Genomic DNA, 21,922 nt, shown 5'->3' with positions numbered 1-21,922 from the left:
ATACAAATTGCTATCGAAGTATACAAATTAACGTAAATATAAATTCATATAAATTAAATAAATATAAATCTCACAGGTCGGTTCCCACACACAGACCAGGAGTTCGTTTTCATTGACACAATTCACTTATTTGAGAGAACACGAGCCCCATTTTATGACAGTAACTTGTTGACAGTAAGTTGCTGTTGGGTCATTGGAAGAAATAGCCTAAGGCTACATATGACTTTCAACAGTCGGGTTTAATTCAACAAAACGAATCAAATTATAAAAATTATAGGCCCTCCATATTGACCTACTGGAGGTGAACTTGCCATAGGCCTCTTATATTCAATACATTATATTTAACAGAAACATCTCTAAAGATATATAGTTATTGTGATCCAGAGAGATTTTACTCTCATTTATATATGGTTTAATACCTATTACGTACAAATATGGAATATGTGTGTTTCCCATCAGTGGGGACGTGGACAGTGAACACTACTCCATACGTCTAAATGTGTGTGTCCCATCCGTGGGGACGTGGACAGTGAACACTGCTCCATACGTCTAAATGTGTGTGTCCCATCCGTGGGGACGGGGACAGTGAACACTGCTCTATACGTCTAAATGTGTGTCCCATCACTGCTGACGGGAACAGTGAACATTGAGTGAGTGTGACACAGCAGCCAATCCAATACTCTGACGTGTGTGTGTATGTGTCTTCCCTCCAGGTGGCCATTGCTCAAGGCATGAGTGATACATTGGTGGCGATCTTCCCCAAGCTGAGTCTACCCGTCGCCACCGGGGAGTGCTATCCTCGCGTCACTCACAGCGAATCATTCGCAAAGTTGTACATGAAGCTGTTTGCCAAGAGCGCAGACAGCAGAGCGCTCGACGACACCCAGCTCTACCCGTACCCGCTCCAGCAGTCTGTCTACGTCAAAGACATCCCCTGTCCTTCTCACATTCTCATCACCATGAGAGATCACTTTCGCCAGGAGTTCACCTTCAACCAGCGGGTTCTGCGTAAAGCTAAGGTCCAGGTGGCTGCCGCTCTACAAGCACTGAACACGGCCCTGAGGGACGCCACCATAGTCACCGTCCACGTCCGCAGGACCGACTACCTCGCTCACGTCAAAAACTACTACAAGCAAAGTCCTGTCAAAGATGTGTATTATCAACGGGCGTTTAACTTCTTCAGGAACAGGTGAGGGGAGACGTTGAGTTGTTTCACTGTGTGATGACCTGTTGTGTGTAGCAGTGTGATGACCTGTTGTGTGATGACCTGTTGTGTGTAGCAGTGTGATGACCTGTTGTGTGATGACCTGTTGTGTGTAGCAGTGTGATGACCTGTTGTGTGTAGCAGTGTGATGACCTGTCGTGTGATGACCTGTTGACTGTAGCAGTGTGATGACCTGTCGTGTGTAGCAGTGTGATGACCTGTCGTGTGTAGCAGTGTGATGACCTGTTGTGTGATGACCTGTTGTGTGTAGCGTGTGATGACCTGTTGTGTGTAGCAGTGTGATGACCTGTCGTGTGATGACCTGTTGTGTGTAGCGTGTGATGACCTGTTGAGTGTAGCAGTGTGATGACCTGTCGTGTGATGACCTGTTGTGTGTAGCGTGTGATGACCTGTTGAGTGTAGCAGTGTGATGACCTGTCGTGTGTAGCAGTGTGATGACCTGTCGTGTGTAGCAGTGTGATGACCTGTCGTGTGATGACCTGTTGTGTGTAGCGTGTGATGACCTGTTGTGTGTAGCGTGTGATGACCTGTTGTGTGTAGCAGTGTGATGACCTGTCGTGTGTAGCAGTGTGATGACCTGTCGTGTGATGACCTGTTGTGTGTAGCGTGTGATGACCTGTTGAGTGCAGCAGTGTGATGACCTGTCGTGTGTAGCAGTGTGATGACCTGTCGTGTGTAGCAGTGTGATGACCTGTCGTGTGATGACCTGTTGAGTGTAGCGTGTGATGACCTGTTGTGTGTAGCAGTGTGATGACCTGTCGTGTGTAGCAGTGTGATGACCTGTCGTGTGATGACCTGTTGTGTGTAGCGTGTGATGACCTGTTGTGTGTAGCGTGTGATGACCTGTTGTGTGTAGCAGTGTGATGACCTGTCGTGTGTAGCAGTGTGATGACCTGTCGTGTGATGACCTGTTGTGTGTAGCGTGTGATGACCTGTTGTGTGTAGCAGTGTGATGACCTGTCGTGTGTAGCGTGTGATGACCTGTTGTGTGTAGCAGTGTGATGACCTGTTGTGTGTAGCGTGTGATGACCTGTCGTGTGTAGCAGTGTGATGACCTGTCGTGTGATGACCTGTTGAGTGTAGCGTGTGATGACCTGTCGTGTGTAGCAGTGTGATGACCTGTCGTGTGTAGCAGTGTGATGACCTGTCGTGTGATGACCTGTTGAGTGTAGCGTGTGATGACCTGTTGTGTGTAGCAGTGTGATGACCTGTCGTGTGTAGCAGTGTGATGACCTGTCGTGTGATGACCTGTTGTGTGTAGCGTGTGATGACCTGTTGTGTGTAGCGTGTGATGACCTGTTGTGTGTAGCAGTGTGATGACCTGTCGTGTGTAGCAGTGTGATGACCTGTCGTGTGATGACCTGTTGTGTGTAGCGTGTGATGACCTGTTGTGTGTAGCAGTGTGATGACCTGTCGTGTGTAGCGTGTGATGACCTGTTGTGTGTAGCAGTGTGATGACCTGTTGTGTGTAGCGTGTGATGACCTGTCGTGTGTAGCAGTGTGATGACCTGTCGTGTGATGACCTGTTGAGTGTAGCGTGTGATGACCTGTCGTGTGTAGCAGTGTGATGACCTGTCGTGTGTAGCAGTGTGATGACCTGTCGTGTGTAGCAGTGTGATGACCTGTCGTGTGTAGCAGTGTGATAACCTGTTGAGTGTAGCAGTGTGATGACCTGTCGTGTGATGACCTGTTGAGTGTAGCGTGTGATGACCTGTTGAGTGTAGCAGTGTGATGACCTGTTGAGTGTAGCAGTGTGATGACCTGTCGTGTGATGACCTGTTGAGTGTAGCTTGACCACCTCTGTGGTGGTCCGAACACTTGACCACCTCTGTGGTGGTCCGAACACCTCAGCTTGACCACCTCTGTGGTGGTCCGAACACTTGACCACCTCTGTGGTGGTCCGAACACCTCAGCTTGACCACCTCTGTGGTGGTCCGAACACCTCAGCTTGACCACCACTGTGGTGGTCCGAACACCTCAGCTTAACCACCACTGTGGTGGTCCGAACACCTCAGCTTGACCTCCTATGTGGTGGTCCGAACACCTCAGCTTGACCACCTCTGTGGTGGTCCGAACACTTGACCACCTCTGTGGTGGTCCGCACACCTCAGCTTGACCACCTCTGTGGTGGTCCGAACACCTCAGCTTGACCACCACTGTGGTGGTCCGAACACCTCAGCTTGACCACCACTGTGGTGGTCCGAACACCTCAGCTTGACCACCACTGTGGTGGTCCGAACACCTCAGCTTGACCACCTCTGTGGTGGTCCGAACACCTCAGCTTGACCACCTCTGTGGTGGTCCGAACACTTGACCACCTCTGTGGTGGTCCGAACACCTCAGCTTGACCACCTCTGTGGTGGTCCGAACACCTCAGCTTGACCACCACTGTGGTGGTCCGAACACCTCAGCTTGACCACCACTGTGGTGGTCCGAACACCTCAGCTTGACCACCTCTGTGGTGGTTCGAACACCTCAGCTTGACCACCTCTGTGGTGGTCCGAACACTTGACCACCTCTGTGGTAGTCCGAACACCTCAGCTTGACCACCTCTGTGGTGGTCCGAACACCTCAGCTTGACCACCACTGTGGCGGTCCGAACACCTCAGCTTGACCACCACTGTGGTGGTCCGAACACCTCAGCTTGACCACCTCTGTGGTGGTCCGAACACTTTAGCTTGACCACCTCTGTGGTGGTCCGAACACTTGACCACCTCTGTGGTGGTCCGAACACCTCAGCTTGACCACCTCCGTGGTGGTCCGAACACCTCAGCTTGACCACCACTGTGGTGGTCCGAACACCTCAGCTTGACCACCACTGTGGTGGTCCGAACACCTCAGCTTGACCACCTCTGTGGTGGTCCGAACACTTGACCACCTCTGTGGTGGTCCGAACACCTCAGCTTGACCACCTCTGTGGTGGTCCGAACACCTCAGCTTGACCACCACTGTGGTGGTCCGAACACCTCAGCTTGACCACCACTGTGGTGGTCCGAACACCTCAGCTTGACCACCACTGTGGTGGTCCGAACACCTCAGGTCCGAACACCTCAGGTCCGAACACCTCAGCGTTATCAGATTATTACTTCACCTCCTCTTCTCCCTCCTGCCCTTCTCAGGGAGGGAAATGAGGTCAGTCGAGGCTGTGGTCAGGGAGGTGCATACATACATACATACATTGAAACCTTTGCTGAAATGCTCAAGAGCCCAGGAGCAATGTCCACAGTCAAGGAAGTTGTAATGAAAGCAGTAACCTCACAGGAGGCAGCTAGATGCACAAGCCAGCTAATGGAAAGGAAAAGAGCTGTAGTAGTGGTAGGTGTCGAGGAACAAGAGGGCTCCACAAGGGAGGAAACGAGGACTAAAGACAAAGCTGCAGTGGCAGGGATATTAAAGGAGATAGGAATGGAAGGGGCTGAACGAGACATAGAACAGTTTTTCCGGATTGGCCAGTACAACAGAGAGAAAAAAAGATTGATCAAGGTAGTATTCAAGAGCGAGGACATCAAAGAGGACATTCTAGTAAGGAAGAGCAAACTGAGGCATGCAAGGAACTACAAAGAGGTATATGTTCAGAGGGACATGACCAGAGACGAGATAGTAAGGGCAGCAGATGCAAGGAAAAGGCGCAAGGAGAGGGAAGAGAGCCAGGGAACCTCAGCCTCCAACCCAGCAATCCCAGAGGGAAGTGGGGAACCCCAATCCAGCAACCCAGGAACCCCAGGGGGGAATGCAACACCCCAGTCCACCACCCAATAGGGCCCTCCCTACCCCCCAGCACAAACCCTTCCTTGCTCCTGCATAATGCCCATCATGAAACCCAAATCCTCCCCCTCCCCTTACCCCAAGTAGCCCCTGCTTTCCCAGCCCCTGGTCTTCTCCCTGCCCCAAGCAGGCCTGAGCAAGACCAAAGCCCTCTATCCCCCACTCCACCTCCCTCCAAACCCCTGTCAACTACACCGCAGGAGGGCGTGCCCTCTCCCCAAGCAACCCCTGCTCCCTCACCCCCAGGACTTCTTCCTGCCCCAAGCAGGCCTGAGGAAGACCTAAGCCCTCCACCCCCCACTCCACCTCCCCCTGAACCCCTGGCAACTACCTCACAGGAGGAGGAGCCTACCCAAGTAGCAATGACCATAGAACAACCTCCTACACTTGTAGGGAGTGTGGGTGAAATTGGATATAAGAAAGTGAGCTTCAAGGTAATGTTCTCAAACATTGATGGGATTACCAATAAAGCAAGTGAACTTGCAGAAAGGGTGCAAGAAGAATACCCTGATGTAATAGGACTAACGGAAACAAAATTGTCAGGAGTCATAACAGATGCTGTGTTTCCAAAGGACTACTATATAGTAAGGAAAGAGAGGGAAGGGAGAGGAGGTGGAGGAGTGGCCCTGCTGATAAGGAAGGACTGGAGTTTTGATGAGATGGAAATTCCGGGCTGTGACGGAGTCAGAGATTACATAACAGGAACTATAACAATGGGTGGACCTAAGATAATAGTGACAGTCATTTACAACCCTCCCCTAAATGACAGAAGACCTAGACAGGAGTTTGATAGGAACAACATGGCAACCATTAATATAATAGAGAGAGCAGCTTCAGTTGCCAGCAGGAATGGCTCAAGACTCTTAATCATGGGTGATTTCAACCATGGAAAGATAGACTGGGAGAATGGGGACCCACATGGTGGTGCAGATACGTGGCGAGCTAAACTCTTGGAAGTGGCAACAAGGAATTTTCTGAGCCAGCATGTCAAGGAACCCACAAGAATGAGAGGCAATGATGAACCAGCTAGACTCGACTTAATATTCACCCTGAATGAGTCAGAAATAGGGGAAGTCAAAGTTGAAGCCCCCATTGGAATGAGTGACCACAGTGTACTGACCTTTGAGTACTTGGTGGAGGTAGGGATAACCTATCCAAGGATGGGAGTGGAGGGGAAAAGACTGAATTACCGAAGAGGAAAATATGACGAGATGAGGAACTTCCTCAGGGGAATACCATGGGAAACAGAACTTAGAGACAAGAATGTGCAGGTCATGATGGATATTGTCACCCAAAAGTGCCAGGAAGCTGCAGACAGGTTTATCCCCGTCCAAAAGGAGAAAAACGAAAAACAACAGAAAAACCCATGGTTCAACCAGGAATGTAAGGTAGCGAAACAACTGAGTAAAAGAACATGGAGAAACTACAGAAATAACAGAACACCAGAGAGCAGGGAGAGATACCAGAGGGCCAGAAATGAGTACATCAGAGTGAGGAGGGAAGCAGAGAGACAGTTTGAAAATGACATCGCGAGTAAAGCCAAGACCCAACCAAAGCTGCTCCACAGCCATATCAGGAGGAAAACAGCAGTGAAGGAACAAGTGATGAAGCTGCGGAAAGGGGAGAACAGATACACAGAGAATGACAAGGAGGTGTGTGAAGAACTCAACAAGAGATTCCAGGAGGTCTTCACAATAGAACAAGGAGAAGCCCCTGCACTAAATGAGGAGGCGGCAAACCAAGCAACTTTGGAGGAATTTGACCTCACCAGTGATGAGGTCAAAAGGTGTCTGCTGGAGCTAGATGTGACAAAGGCTGTTGGGCCTGATAGAATCTCACCATGGATACTAAAGGAAGGTGCAGAAGCACTAAGTGTGCCACTCTCTATGGTGTATAACAGGTCACTGGAAACAGGAGACTTACCAGAAAGTTGGAAGACAGCTAACGTGGTCCCAATATACAAAAAGGGTGACAGGCAAGAGGCACTGAATTACAGGCCAGTTTCCTTAACTTGTATACCATGCAAGGTGCTGGAGAAGATCGTGAGGAAAAGGCTCGTAGAGCATCTGGAGGGAAATAACTTTGTAACGCACCACCAACATGGGTTCAGAGATGGTAAATCGTGCCTCACAGGTTTAGTAGAATTTTATGACCAGGCAACGAAAATTAGGCAGGACAGAGAAGGGTGGGCCGACTGCATTTTCCTGGATTGCCAAAAAGCCTTTGACACAGTACCCCATAAAAGGCTGTTAAAAAAGTTGGAGCAACAGGCAGGAGTAAAAGGGAAGGTGCTCCAGTGGATAAGGGAGTACTTAAGCAACAGGAAACAGCGAGTAACGGTGAGGGGGGAGACATCAGAGTGGCGAGATGTCACCAGCGGAGTCCCACAGGGCTCAGTACTTGGACCCATCCTGTTTCTAATATATGTGAACGATCTTCCAGAGGGTATAGACTCATTCCTCTCGATGTTTGCTGATGATGCAAAAATTATGAGAAGAATCAAGACGGATGAAGATAGACAGAGACTACAGGATGACCTGGATAAACTGGAGGAATGGTCTAGAAAATGGCTGCTGAAGTTCAACTCTGGAAAGTGTAAGGTGATGAAATTAGGCGAAGGGAGCAGGAGGCTGAACACAAGGTATCATCTGGGAGGGGAAATCCTGCAAGAATCAAATAGAGAGAAGGATCTGGGGGTTGATATCACACCGAACCTGTCTTCAGAGGCCCACATCAAAAGAATATCATCAGCGGCATATGCTAGACTGGCCAACATAAGAACTGCCTTCAGAAACTTGTGTAAGGAATCTTTCAGAACCCTGTATACCACTTATGTAAGACCAATCCTGGAGTATGCAGCTCCAGCCTGGAGTCCATACCTAGTTAAACACAAGACAAAGTTAGAGAAGATTCAGCGGTATGCCACGAGGCTCGTCCCGGAACTGAGAGGATTGAGCTACGAGGAAAGGCTAAAGGAGCTGAACCTCACATCCCTGGAAAACAGAAGAGTAAGGGGAGACATGATAACCACCTACAAAATTCTCAGGGGAATTGACAGGGTGGACAAAGACAAACTCTTCAGCACGGGTGGGACACGAACAAGGGGACACAGGTGGAAACTTAGTACCCAGATGAGCCACAGAGACGTTAGAAAGAATTTTTTCAGTGTCAGAGTAGTTAATAAATGGAATGCATTAGGAAGTGATGTGGTGGAGGCTGACTCCATACACAGTTTCAAATGTAGATATGATAGAGTCCAGTAGGCTCAGGAATCTGTACACCAGTTGATTGACAGTTGAGAGGCGGGACCAAAGAGCCAAAGCTCAACCCCCGCAAGCACAATTAGGTGAGTACAATTAGGTGAGTACATACATACATTACATTACATACATACATACATTACATTCATACATACTGTCGGGGTTCACCACCATAAGAGGGGGGGCGAGTAACAGTATACTCAAGGTCACTCACCATGGCCCTGCGGGTCTTCACTCTATCCTCGCGGCGCCACTGTACGCCAGGAGAGTATCCCAGTCAATCCCAACCGGCCTCTGATCGAGAAAGAGTGGGAACACAACTTGTTCTCTTAACTATTGTGTGCCCGCCCCGGCATGGGTTCTACTACTAACCACAAGGTCGCCAACTGGTGTTTTCGGTGTCCAGTAACACGTCAGTGGTTTTGTTGAATTGTGGTAGCAGTGGCAAGAACACACTCAATAGATCTGATATCAGGCAGGTATTTATTTCTATCACTCTATTTCCTTTCAGGTATTATATAACCACAAGAAATATGGAGGGGATGATATAAACACCAAGGTATTTTGTATTTTACTTAAAACTCATTCAAAGACATCACAAGATTATATCAATAAGCAAACAGCTGTTTCAGGCGGAAGTCGCTCGTTCCCACATATAATCATGAGCTCGCCAAGTCGGCAATGCTCCCCCTCACGTCAATGTCAAAATCAGCTGGGCGACTCCCACCGCGCGAATGTTCGTGTACTTGTTTGCCTGGTGTGAGGCGCCTGTTTCTTTAAATTCTCAAAGATCACTAAAAGTTCATACACACAATATTTGCGACAATAGCACGTAAATACTTCGCTGCACTGATCTTGAGCTCAATCAAACATTTCTATATTAATGGACACAATAATTCACTATCATGGTATTACACACTGCCCTTCATTTAATGATAACGTATGCAAGTATATATCACTGGAGTTCTCAGTAATTCCTTTCGTGGGCGATAACACAATTAATCACTGCACCCATGAATGATTATTCAATACACAAGCATAGACATATATATATATATATATATATATATATATATATATATATATATATATATATATATATATATATATATATATATATATATATATATATATATATATATATATATATATATATATAGATAAATCATAGACATCAACAATATTAATAATATAGTTACTGGGCACTTAGCCTATCACCAAATACTGGTATATTCATATATATATATATATATATATATATACTCTCTCAATAACTGACCATATTAAAGTCTCATGAAAGACATTATCAACACAGTAAATTCATCAATTACTCCGGGTGCCTGCATACACCAATAATAGTAATAAATTCCGTGAGTACTCTATATAGTCCCACTCTGCACACTGGTGCCTTACTGTGACATAGGTGAGCCTTGCTCACGACATACAAAATACTCTGGCTAAATAATATAGCTGACTAACGGGGAATTGGGAGGGAAACTAGAATCACCTACTTCCACCTATCCTCCGGTGAGAGTTGAGTTGTAGCTCCTGGTCCAGGCCCCTGCCTCATGTAGGGAACGCCCCCACACACACCCTGTCGTGTCCTCCAGGAACTCAATCAACGTCCCACCATAAACACGTCGTCTCCGTGCCTTTCCAGTGCAGGTCCGTGCTCCTCCACGACTTCTTGTAGGGTTGGAGTCGGTATCCTGGCCGTCAACTTCTCCTCCCAGCTACGGCTGCCTGCCTACGTCTCGGCTGCAGTCGTTCGGATTCCCGATTAGTGTCTTCTTCACTGCTTCCCAGTGGATTGGCCCAGCCGCTACGTCGTCACTGTGAAGCTATCAGACGTCCCAGACGATACTGCCTAGACTTCACCTGCACAGCACCCGATCCTGGAGCACTTGATGCTCAATATTCCGTCAATTACCTCTTCGGTCCACACATGGAATGAAGGAAGACCTCTGGCGTACTTGCAGACTACGGGTGACGCGTAAGATCCACGGGAGTGGCGTGTTACTGTCAGATTGACAGGATCAATCTTCACACATCCGATCACCTTGACGTGTCGTGTCAGACTGATGGCGCCGCCGTGGCGCTCTGACCGGACCTCCCTTCCTTCGTGACGTCATATTCGCCATGGGAGGTTTTCATTGCTCCCTGTGCCACATCGCTGTCGGTGACCAATCTGGTGCCACTGACGTCACACAGTTTTGGCGGCAAAACAGAGTAGCCAGCGCCAAATTGGCTTCCTAAAGGGCCTAAACCACAGGCCAAAATACTCTTCTTTTACAAATTTCTCGGCAAGGCGAGAACACTACTCTCTCCCACATATATCAAACTGATGCCTGCGACGTAGAGAACGCTCGGGTAAAGTGGATATGACTCTTACAGCAGGCGTGGGAGAAATATAATGGGGGGAACACCGTCACAATACATACATACATTACATTACATACATACATACATACATACATACATACATACATACATACATACATACATACATACATACATACATACATTACATTACATACATACATACATACATACATACATACATACATACATACAGGCATACATACATTACATACATTACATACATACATACATACATACATACATACATACATTACATACATACACTACATACATACATACATACATACATACATACATACATACATACATACATACATACATACATACATACATACATACATTACATACATACATACATACATTACATTACATACATACATACATACATACATACATACATACATACACACATACACACATACATTACATACATACATTACATTACATACATATATACATACATTACATTACATACATACATACATACATACATACATACATTACATACGTACATACATACATACATACATACATTACATTACATACATACATACATACATACATACATACATACATACATACATACATACATACATACATTACATACATACATACATACATACATACATACATACATACATACATACATACATACATACATACCTACATTACATACATACATGTTGGAAATTTCCAACACTAATACAATACTATTCTATTATTATAAACTAGTATTAAAATATACTAATTACTGTAGTTACTAAAATTTACTAACAGCAGGGTTCACATGAACTAATAATTATATCTGTATAAGAATACTGGAATTCTTACGAAACCAAGCACCAGTATTGCGTCAGATTCTACCTAATTAAACACATTTATATCCAGTGTGTTAAAGAATTGAATGTGATTCTCTAAAATCATCAGTATTCCGTGTGATAATTATTTACGGATAACATAACTCCCAAATAATTCCAAATCGAGAGTTTTTAGTTACAATTGTTATCAAGTAATAAATTTACCGTCACGCGTGAATGCCATGGAGAAAACTAAAATCTTCTCCATTTCTTGTTTACTACCATAAGACGAGAAAGTAATAATATTTAACTCCCTAGAATTACAACCCAGTCTTTATTAAAGCATTTCAGCCACAATTACGAGAAATAATATTATTCGTGATAAAATAATTTCTGTGGCGAATGCGGGACGCGAGTGGGTGAGGGGGAGAAGCCATTGTGGTTTGAGGAGGACAAGACGCCTGAGTGCGGCGTGAAGTCTCGTGTTGCGGAATTGAGCAACAAGGTCTTGGTGTCAGAGTCTGGGATACGTTACGGTGAAGTTGTCATCAAGAATTACCCTGATACTCATCATAGAACTAGTTAATATTGTTCTACGTGATCTGTCGTGACTGGCCAACTAAAACGCGTCGACATTCCAGCCAAGCTATCAACCACCTGTCCGCCATTGTGAGAGTGGAGCTTGGGACGCGGTTTCGGCAAGCTTCAACATAATCTGTACCCCTTAGTTAAGTATATATAATTACCTTTTGATGCATCATTAGAGATTGTATATGTCGGGGCAGCTTGTCGTTACATCGAGCGACCTAAACAAAACCCATGTTAGTATTATAACTAATTTATTCTCCATTTCCATGAATATAGATATTTCAGTAGCCTAGTGCAATGCTACGTAATATCCCTTAAATTACAGCTCGCGTGTGAGGAATCCACGAGCTGTTACCTTACCCGTGTTATTCATCTCCCAGTGTTCTACGAGGAATTCCAGAGATCCCGAGGATGATTCGTAAATGATGTCATTGAAATCGTCTTAAAGCTAAGACTTTTCGTATTCATTTTTTATTCAAATTTTCATTACTTTTATCCTATCATTTAATTGGATGCTGTGTACACTGGAGATAATACTCTCAATGTTTGCGGACGATGCTAAAATTATGAGAAGGATTAAAACAGAAGAGGACTGTTTGAGGCTTCAAGAAGACCTAGACAAGCTGAAGGCATGGTCGAACAAATGGTTGTTAAGAGTTTAACCCAACCAAATGTAATGTAATGAAGATAGGTGTAGGGAGCAGGAGGCCAGATACAAGGTATCATCTGGGAGAGGAAATTCTTCAGGAGTCAGAGAAGGAAAAAGACTTGGGGGTTGATATCACGCCAGACCTGTCTCCTGCAGCACATATCAAGCGGATAACATCAGCGGCATATGCCAGGCTGGCCAACATACGAACGGCATTCAGAAACTTGTGTAAAGAATCATTCAGAACTTTGTATACCACATATGTCAGGCCAATCCTGGAGTATGCAGCCTCAGCATGGAGTCCATATCTAGTCAAGGATAAGACTAAACTGGAAAAGGTTCAAAGGTTTGCCACCAGACTAGTACCCGAGCTGAGAGGTATGAGCTATGAGGAGAGACTACGGGAATTAAACCTCACTTCGCTGGAAGACAGAAGTTAGGGGGGACATGATCACCACATTCAAGATTCTGAAGGGGATTGATAGGGTAGATAAAGACAGTCTATTTAACACAAGGGGACACAGGTGGAAACTGAGTGCCCAAATGAGCCACAGAGATATTAGAAAGAACTTTTTTAGTGTCAGAGTGGTTGACAAATGGAATGCATTAGGGGTGATGTGGTGGAGGCTGACTCCATACACAGTTTCAAGTGTAGATATGACAGAGCCCGATAGGCTCAGGAATCTGTACACCTGTTGATTGACGGTTGAGAGGCGGGACCAAAGAGCCAGAGCTCAACCCCCACAAACACAACTAGGTGAGTACATACATACATACATACATACATACATGCATACATACATACATACATACATACATACATACATACATACATGCATACATACATAAATACATACATACATACATACATACATACGTACGTGCATGCATACATACGTGGGGGGGCCTCGTAGCCTGGTGGATAGCGCGCAGGATTCGTAATTCTGTGGCGCGGGTTCGATTCCCGCACGAGGCAGAAACAAATGGGCAAAGTTTCTCTCACCCTGAATGCCCCTGTTACCTAGCAGTAAATAGGTACCTGGGAGTTAGTCAGCTGTCACGGGCTGCTTCCTGGGGTGTGTGTGTGTGTGGTGTGGAAAAAAAAAAAATAGTAGTTAGTAAACAGTTGATTGACAGTTGAGAGGCGGGCCGAAAGAGCAGAGCTCAACCCCCGTAAAAACACAACTAGTACACAACTAGTAAACACATATATACATACATACATACATACATAAATACATACATACATACATAAATACATACATACATACATTACATTACATACATACATACAAACATACATACAAACATACATACATACATACATACATACATACATACGTACGTGCATGCATACATACATACATACATACATATATACATACATAAATACATACATACATTACATTACATACATACATACAAACATACATACATACATACATACATACATACATACATACATACATACATACATATATTACATACATACATACATACATTACATACATACATACATACATACATACATACATACATTACATACATACATACATACATACATACATCCATCCATACATACATACATAAATACATACATGCATTACATACATACATACATACATACATAACATTGCATACATACATACATACATACATACATAAACACATACATACATTACATACATACATACATACATTACATTACATACATACATACATACGTACATACATTACATACATACATACTGTCGGGGTTCACCATAAGAGGGTGAGCAACAGTATACAAGATATCCTCTCAACGGTCGCACTATTAGCGATAACCGTTACTCACCGTAGCCCTGCGGGTCTTCACTCTATCCTCGCGGCGCCACTGTACGCCAGGAGAGTATCCCAGTCAATCCCAACCGGCCTCTAATCGAGAATGAGTGAGAACACAGCTTGTTCTCTTAACTGCTGTGTGCCCGCCCCGACAGAAGGCTCTACTACTAACCACAAGGTCGCCAACTGGTGTTTCCCGTGTCCAGTAACACGTCAGTGGTTTTGTTGAGTTGTGGTAGCAGTGGCAAGAACACACTCAATAGATCTGATATCAGGTAGGTATTTATTTCTATCACTCTATCTCCTTTCACGTATTATATAGCCACAAGAAATATGGAGGGGATGATACAAACGCCGAGGTATTTTGTGTTTTACTTAAAACTCAAGACATCACATAATTATATCAATAAGCAAACAGCTATTTCATGCGAAAGTCGCTCGTTCTCACAAATAATCATGAACTCGCCAAGCTGGCAATGCTCCCCCTCTCGTCAATGTCAAAATCAGCTGGGCAACTCCCCCCCAGGCAAAATATGCCTGTTTCTTTAAATTCTCAAAGATCACTAAATGTTCAAACAACACAATATCTGTGACAATAGCAATAGAACGTAAATACTTCGCTTCACTGATCTTGAGCTCAATCAAACATTTCTATATTAATGAACACAATAATTCACTATCATGGTATAACACACTGCACTTCATTTAATGATAACGCATGCAACTATATATTACTGGAGTTCTCAGCAATTCCTTTCGTGGGCGAATATTCAATTGATCACTGCACACATGAATGGTTATTCAATACACAAGCATAGACATATATATATATATATAGATAAATCCTAGATATCAATAATAGTAATAATATAGTTACTGGGCACATAGCCTAACACCAAATACTGGTACATTTATATATATATATTCTCTCACTAAATGATCATATTAAAGTCTCATGAAAGACGTTATCAACACAGTAAATTCATCAATTACTCCGGGTGCCTGCACACACCAATAATAATAATAGATACCGTGAGTGCTCTATGTAGCCCCACTCTGCACACTTGTGCCTTACTGTGACATAGGTGAGCCTTGCTCACGACATACAAAATACTCTGCCTAAATAATATAGCTGACTAAAGGGGAATTGGGAGGGAAACTAGAATCACCTACTTCCACCTATCCTCCGGTGAGAGTTGAGTTGTAGCTCTTGGTCCAGGCTCCCGCCTCGTGTAGGGAACGCCCCCACACACACTCTGTCGTGTCCTCCAGGAACTCAATCAACGTCCCAAGATAAACGCGTCGCCTCCGTGTTCTGTCCTCCGCGGGTCCGTGCCCCTCCTCCACGTCTTGTAGGGTTGGAGTCGGTCTCCCGGCCGTCAACTTCTTCTTCCAACTACGGCTGTCTACCTACGTCTCGGCTGCAGTCGTTTGGATTCCCAATTAGTGTCTTCTTTCACTGCTTCCCAGTGGATTGGCCCAGCCGCTACGTCGTCACTGTGAAGCTATCAGACGTCCCAGACGATACTGCCTAGACTTCACCTGCACAGCACCCGACCCCGGAGCACTTGACGCTCAATATTCCGTCAATTCCCTCTTCGGTCCACACATGGAATGAAGGAAGACCTCCCGGCATACTTGCAGACTACGGGTGACGCGTAAGATCCACAGGAGTGGCGTATTACTGTCAGATTGACAGGATCAACCTTCACACATCCGTCCACCATGACGTGTCATGTCAGACCGATGGCGCCGCAGTGGCGCTATGACCGGACCCCCCTGCTTTCGTGACGTCATATTTGCCAAGGGAGGTTTTCATTGGCTCCCTGTGCCACATCGCTGTCGGTGACCAATCTGGTGCCACTGACGTCACAGTTTTGGCGGCAAAACGGAGGAGCCCGCGCCATATTGGCTTCCTAAAGGGCCTATACCACAGGCCAAAATACTTTTCTTTCACGAATTTCTCGCCACCTCGAGAACACTACACTCTCCCACATACATCAAACTGATGCCCGCGACGTAGAGAACGCTCGGGTAAAGTGGACATGACTCTTACAGCAGGCGTGGGAGAAATATAAGGGGGGGAACACCGTCACAATACATACATACATACATTACATTACATACATACATACATTACATTACATACATACATACATACATACATACATACATACATACATACATACATACATACATACACACATACACACATACATACATACATACATACATACATACATACATACATACATACATACATACGTACGTGCATGCATACATACATACATACATATATACATACATAAATACATACATAAATACATACATACATTACATTACATACATACATACAAACATACATACATACATACATACATACATACATACATACATACATATATTACATACATACATACATACATTACATACATACATACATACATACATACATACATACATACATACATTACATACATACATACATACATACATACATACATACATACATCCATCCATCCATACATACATACATAAATACATACATGCATTACATACATAAATACATACATACATAACATTGCATACATACATACATACATACATAAACACATACATACATTACATACATACATACATACATTACATTACATACATACATACATACGTACATACATTACATACATACATACTGTCGGGGTTCACCATAAGAGGGTGAGCAACAGTATACAAGATATCCTCTCAACGGTCGCACTATTAGCGATAACCGTTACTCACCGTAGCCCTGCGGGTCTTCACTCTATCCTCGCGGCGCCACTGTACGCCAGGAGAGTATCCCAGTCAATCCCAACCGGCCTCTAATCGAGAATGAGTGAGAACACAGCTTGTTCTCTTAACTGCTGTGTGCCCGCCCCGACAGAAGGCTCTACTACTAACCACAAGGTCGCCAACTGGTGTTTCCCGTGTCCAGTAACACGTCAGTGGTTTTGTTGAGTTGTGGTAGCAGTGGCAAGAACACACTCAATAGATCTGATATCAGGTAGGTATTTATTTCTATCACTCTATCTCCTTTCACGTATTATATAGCCACAAGAAATATGGAGGGGATGATACAAACGCCGAGGTATTTTGTGTTTTACTTAAAACTCAAGACATCACATAATTATATCAATAAGCAAACAGCTATTTCATGCGAAAGTCGCTCGTTCTCACAAATAATCATGAACTCGCCAAGCTGGCAATGCTCCCCCTCTCGTCAATATCAAAATCAGCTGGGCAACTCCCCCCCAGGCAAAATATGCCTGTTTCTTTAAATTCTCAAAGATCACTAAATGTTCAAACAACACAATATCTGTGACAATAGCAATAGAACGTAAATACTTCGCTTCACTGATCTTGAGCTCAATCAAACATTTCTATATTAATGAACACAATAATTCACTATCATGGTATAACACACTGCACTTCATTTAATGATAACGCATGCAACTATATATTACTGGAGTTCTCAGCAATTCCTTTCGTGGGCGAATATTCAATTGATCACTGCACACATGAATGGTTATTCAATACACAAGCATAGACATATATATATATATATAGATAAATCCTAGATATCAATAATAGTAATAATATAGTTACTGGGCACATAGCCTAACACCAAATACTGGTACATTTATATATATATATTCTCTCACTAAATGATCATATTAAAGTCTCATGAAAGACGTTATCAACACAGTAAATTCATCAATTACTCCGGGTGCCTGCACACACCAATAATAATAATAGATACCGTGAGTGCTCTATGTAGCCCCACTCTGCACACTTGTGCCTTACTGTGACATAGGTGAGCCTTGCTCACGACATACAAAATACTCTGCCTAAATAATATAGCTGACTAAAGGGGAATTGGGAGGGAAACTAGAATCACCTACTTCCACCTATCCTCCGGTGAGAGTTGAGTTGTAGCTCTTGGTCCAGGCTCCCGCCTCGTGTAGGGAACGCCCCCACACACACTCTGTCGTGTCCTCCAGGAACTCAATCAACGTCCCAAGATAAACGCGTCGTCTCCGTGTTCTGTCCTCCGCGGGTCCGTGCCCCTCCTCCACGTCTTGTAGGGTTGGAGTCGGTCTCCCGGCCGTCAACTTCTTCTCCCAACTACGGCTGCCTACCTACGTCTCGGCTGCAGTCGTTTGGATTCCCAATTAGTGTCTTCTTTCACTGCTTCCCAGTGGATTGGCCCAGCCGTTACGTCGTCACTGTGAAGCTATCAGACGTCCCAGACGATACTGCCTAGACTTCACCTGCACAGCACCCGACCCCGGAGCACTTGACGCTCAATATTCCGTCAATTCCCTCTTCGGTCCACACATGGAATGAAGGAAGACCTCCCGGCATACTTGCAGACTACGGGTGACGCGTAAGATCCACAGGAGTGGCGTATTACTGTCAGATTGACAGGATCAACCTTCACACATCCGTCCACCATGACGTGTCATGTCAGACCGATGGCGCCGCAGTGGCGCTATGACCGGACCCCCCTGCTTTCGTGACGTCATATTTGCCAAGGGAGGTTTTCATTGGCTCCCTGTGCCACATCGCTGTCGGTGACCAATCTGGTGCCACTGACGTCACAGTTTTGGCGGCAAAACGGAGGAGCCCGCGCCATATTGGCTTCCTAAAGGGCCTATACCACAGGCCAAAATACTTTTCTTTCACGAATTTCTCGCCACCTCGAGAACACTACACTCTCCCACATACATCAAACTGATGCCCGCGACGTAGAGAACGCTCGGGTAAAGTGGACATGACTCTTACAGCAGGCGTGGGAGAAATATAAGGGGGGGAACACCGTCACAATACATACATACATACATTACATTACATACATACATACATACATTACATTACATACATACATACATACATACATACATACATACATACATACATACATACATACACACATACACACATACATACATACATACATACATACATACATACATACATACATACATACATACATACATACATACATACATACATACATACATACATACATACATACATTACATACATACATACATACATACATACATACATACATACATTACATTACATACATACATGCATACATACATGCATACATACATACATGCATACATACATACATACATACATACATTACATTACATACATACATTACATTACATACATACATACATACATACATACATACATACATACATTACATACATACATACATACATTACATACATACATACATACATACATTACATACATACATACATACATACATACATACATACATACATACATACATATATACATACATACATACATACATGCATTCATACATACATACATACATACATGCATACATACATACATACATACATACATACATACATACATACATACATACATGCATACATACATACATACATACATACATACATACATACATACATGCATACATACATACATACATACATACATACATACATACATACATACATACGTACATACATACATACATACATACATTCAATCACGGAAGGATTGACTGGTAGAACAAGGAACCGCATGGAGGCGAGGATACGTTGAGAGCCAAGCTATTGGAGGTGGTGACAAGAAACTTTTTAACCCAGCATGTCAGAGAGCCCACAAGGATGAGAGGCAATGACGAACCAGCAAGACTCGACCTAGTCTTCACTCTGAACGACTCCGACACAAGAGAAATCGGTTTTGAGTACCCCGTAGGAATGAGCGACCACAGTGTACTGGTGTTTGAGTACCTGATTGAAGAAGGGTTATTGAACTCGAGGAGGGATACCGAAACCAAAAGGTTAGCATACCGAAAGGGAAACTATGAGGGGATAAGAAAATTCCTAACAGATATAGCATGGGAAAAAGCGCTCAGGGGAAAGACGGCCCAAGATATGATGGATTACATCACGCAGAAGTGCAAGGACGAAGCAAACAAGTTTGTCCCAGTCCAAAAGGAAAACAGAGAAATGAAGATGAGAAACCCATGGTTTAATCAGAGATGTAGGCTAGCTAGGCAGCAAAGTAAAAGGGCATGGAGAAACTATAGGAATAACAGGACACTGGAGAACAGAGAAAGATACCAGAATGCCAGGAATGAATATGTCAGGATGAGAAGAGAGGCAGAAAGACAATACGAAAATGACATCGCAAGCAAGGCAAAGACTCAGCCTAAATTGTTGCATAGCCACATCAGGAGAAAAACAACAGTTATGAAATTAAGGATAGGGGTGGAAGGATTCACTACAAATGACAAGGAAGTGTGTGAGGAACTGAATAAGAAATTTCAGGAGGTCTTCACCTTAGAGCACGGAGAAATTCCAGAGATAAGTGAGGGAATAGCTAACCAGGAACCACTGGAAGAGTTTGAGATTACCAGCGGGGAAGTAAGGAAGTGTTTACTAGAGTTGGATGTGACAAAGGCTATAGGCCCAGATGGAATCTCTCCTTGGGTACTAAAGGAAGGAGCAAAAGAACTGTGCCTACCACTCTCCATAGTGTATAACAAATCACTGGCAACAGGGGAACTGCCAGATATTTGGAAAGCAGCTAACGTAGTCCCGATATACAAGAAAGGGGATAGACAGGAGGCACTGACCTACAGGCCAGTGTCCCTAACCTGCATACCATGCAAGCTGATGGAGAAGATTGTGCGAAAAAAGCTAGTGGAGCATCTGGAGCGAAGGAACTTTGTAACACAGCATCAACATAGGTTCAGGGATGACAGGTCCTGCCTCACAGGGTTACTTGAATTCTACGACCAGGCAACAAAAATAAGGCAAGAAAGAGAAGGGTGGGCAGACTGCATATTTTTGGATTGTCAGAAAGCCTTTGATACAGTGCCACACAAGAGGCTAGTGAGAAAGCTGGAGATGCAGGCTGGAGAGAAAGGGAAGGTTCTCCATTGGATAAAGGAGTACTTAAGCAACAGGAGACAACGAGTCTGTGTGAGGGGTGAGGTCTCAGATTGGCGAGACGTTACAAGTGGAGTCCCGCAGGGGTCAGTCCTTGGACCTATACTGTTTCTGGTATATGTAAATGATCTCCCAGAGGGTATAGATTCGTTCCTCTCAATGTTTGCCGACGATGCAAAAATTATGAGGAGGATTGAAACAGAGGATGATAGTAGGAGGGTACAAGATGACCAAGACAGACTGAGTGAATGGTCCAACATATGGCTGTTGAAGTTCAACCCGAGTAAATGCAAAGTAATAAAACTAGGCAGTGGAAACAGGAGGCCAGACACAGGATACAGAATAGGAGATGAAGTACTTAATGAAACAGACAGAGAGAAAGATCTAGGAGTTGATATCACACCAAACCTGTCTCCTGAAGCCCACATAAAGAGAATAACGTCTGC

At 44.3% G+C, this 21,922-nt stretch overlaps 1 protein-coding gene across 1 annotated transcript in view; it reads left to right on the top strand.

The window, feature by feature from the left end:
* LOC138352299 (galactoside alpha-(1,2)-fucosyltransferase 1-like) overlaps nt 1–21,922 on the top strand; it is a 115,043-nt gene that overhangs the window by 69,423 nt on the left and 23,698 nt on the right. The window contains exon 3 of the mRNA XM_069304674.1: nt 714–1,189. Coding sequence (XP_069160775.1) covers nt 732–1,189 — 458 coding nt within the window. The 5' untranslated portion in view covers nt 714–731. The remainder of the gene's footprint in view (nt 1–713; nt 1,190–21,922) is intronic.

The sequence above is a fragment of the Procambarus clarkii genome, chromosome 5 (assembly GCF_040958095.1).
Source record: "Procambarus clarkii isolate CNS0578487 chromosome 5, FALCON_Pclarkii_2.0, whole genome shotgun sequence".
Classification (NCBI taxonomy): domain Eukaryota; kingdom Metazoa; phylum Arthropoda; class Malacostraca; order Decapoda; family Cambaridae; genus Procambarus; species Procambarus clarkii.
The sequence above is the reverse complement of the archived record's forward strand: the minus strand, read 5'-3'. Positions and strand labels throughout refer to the sequence as shown.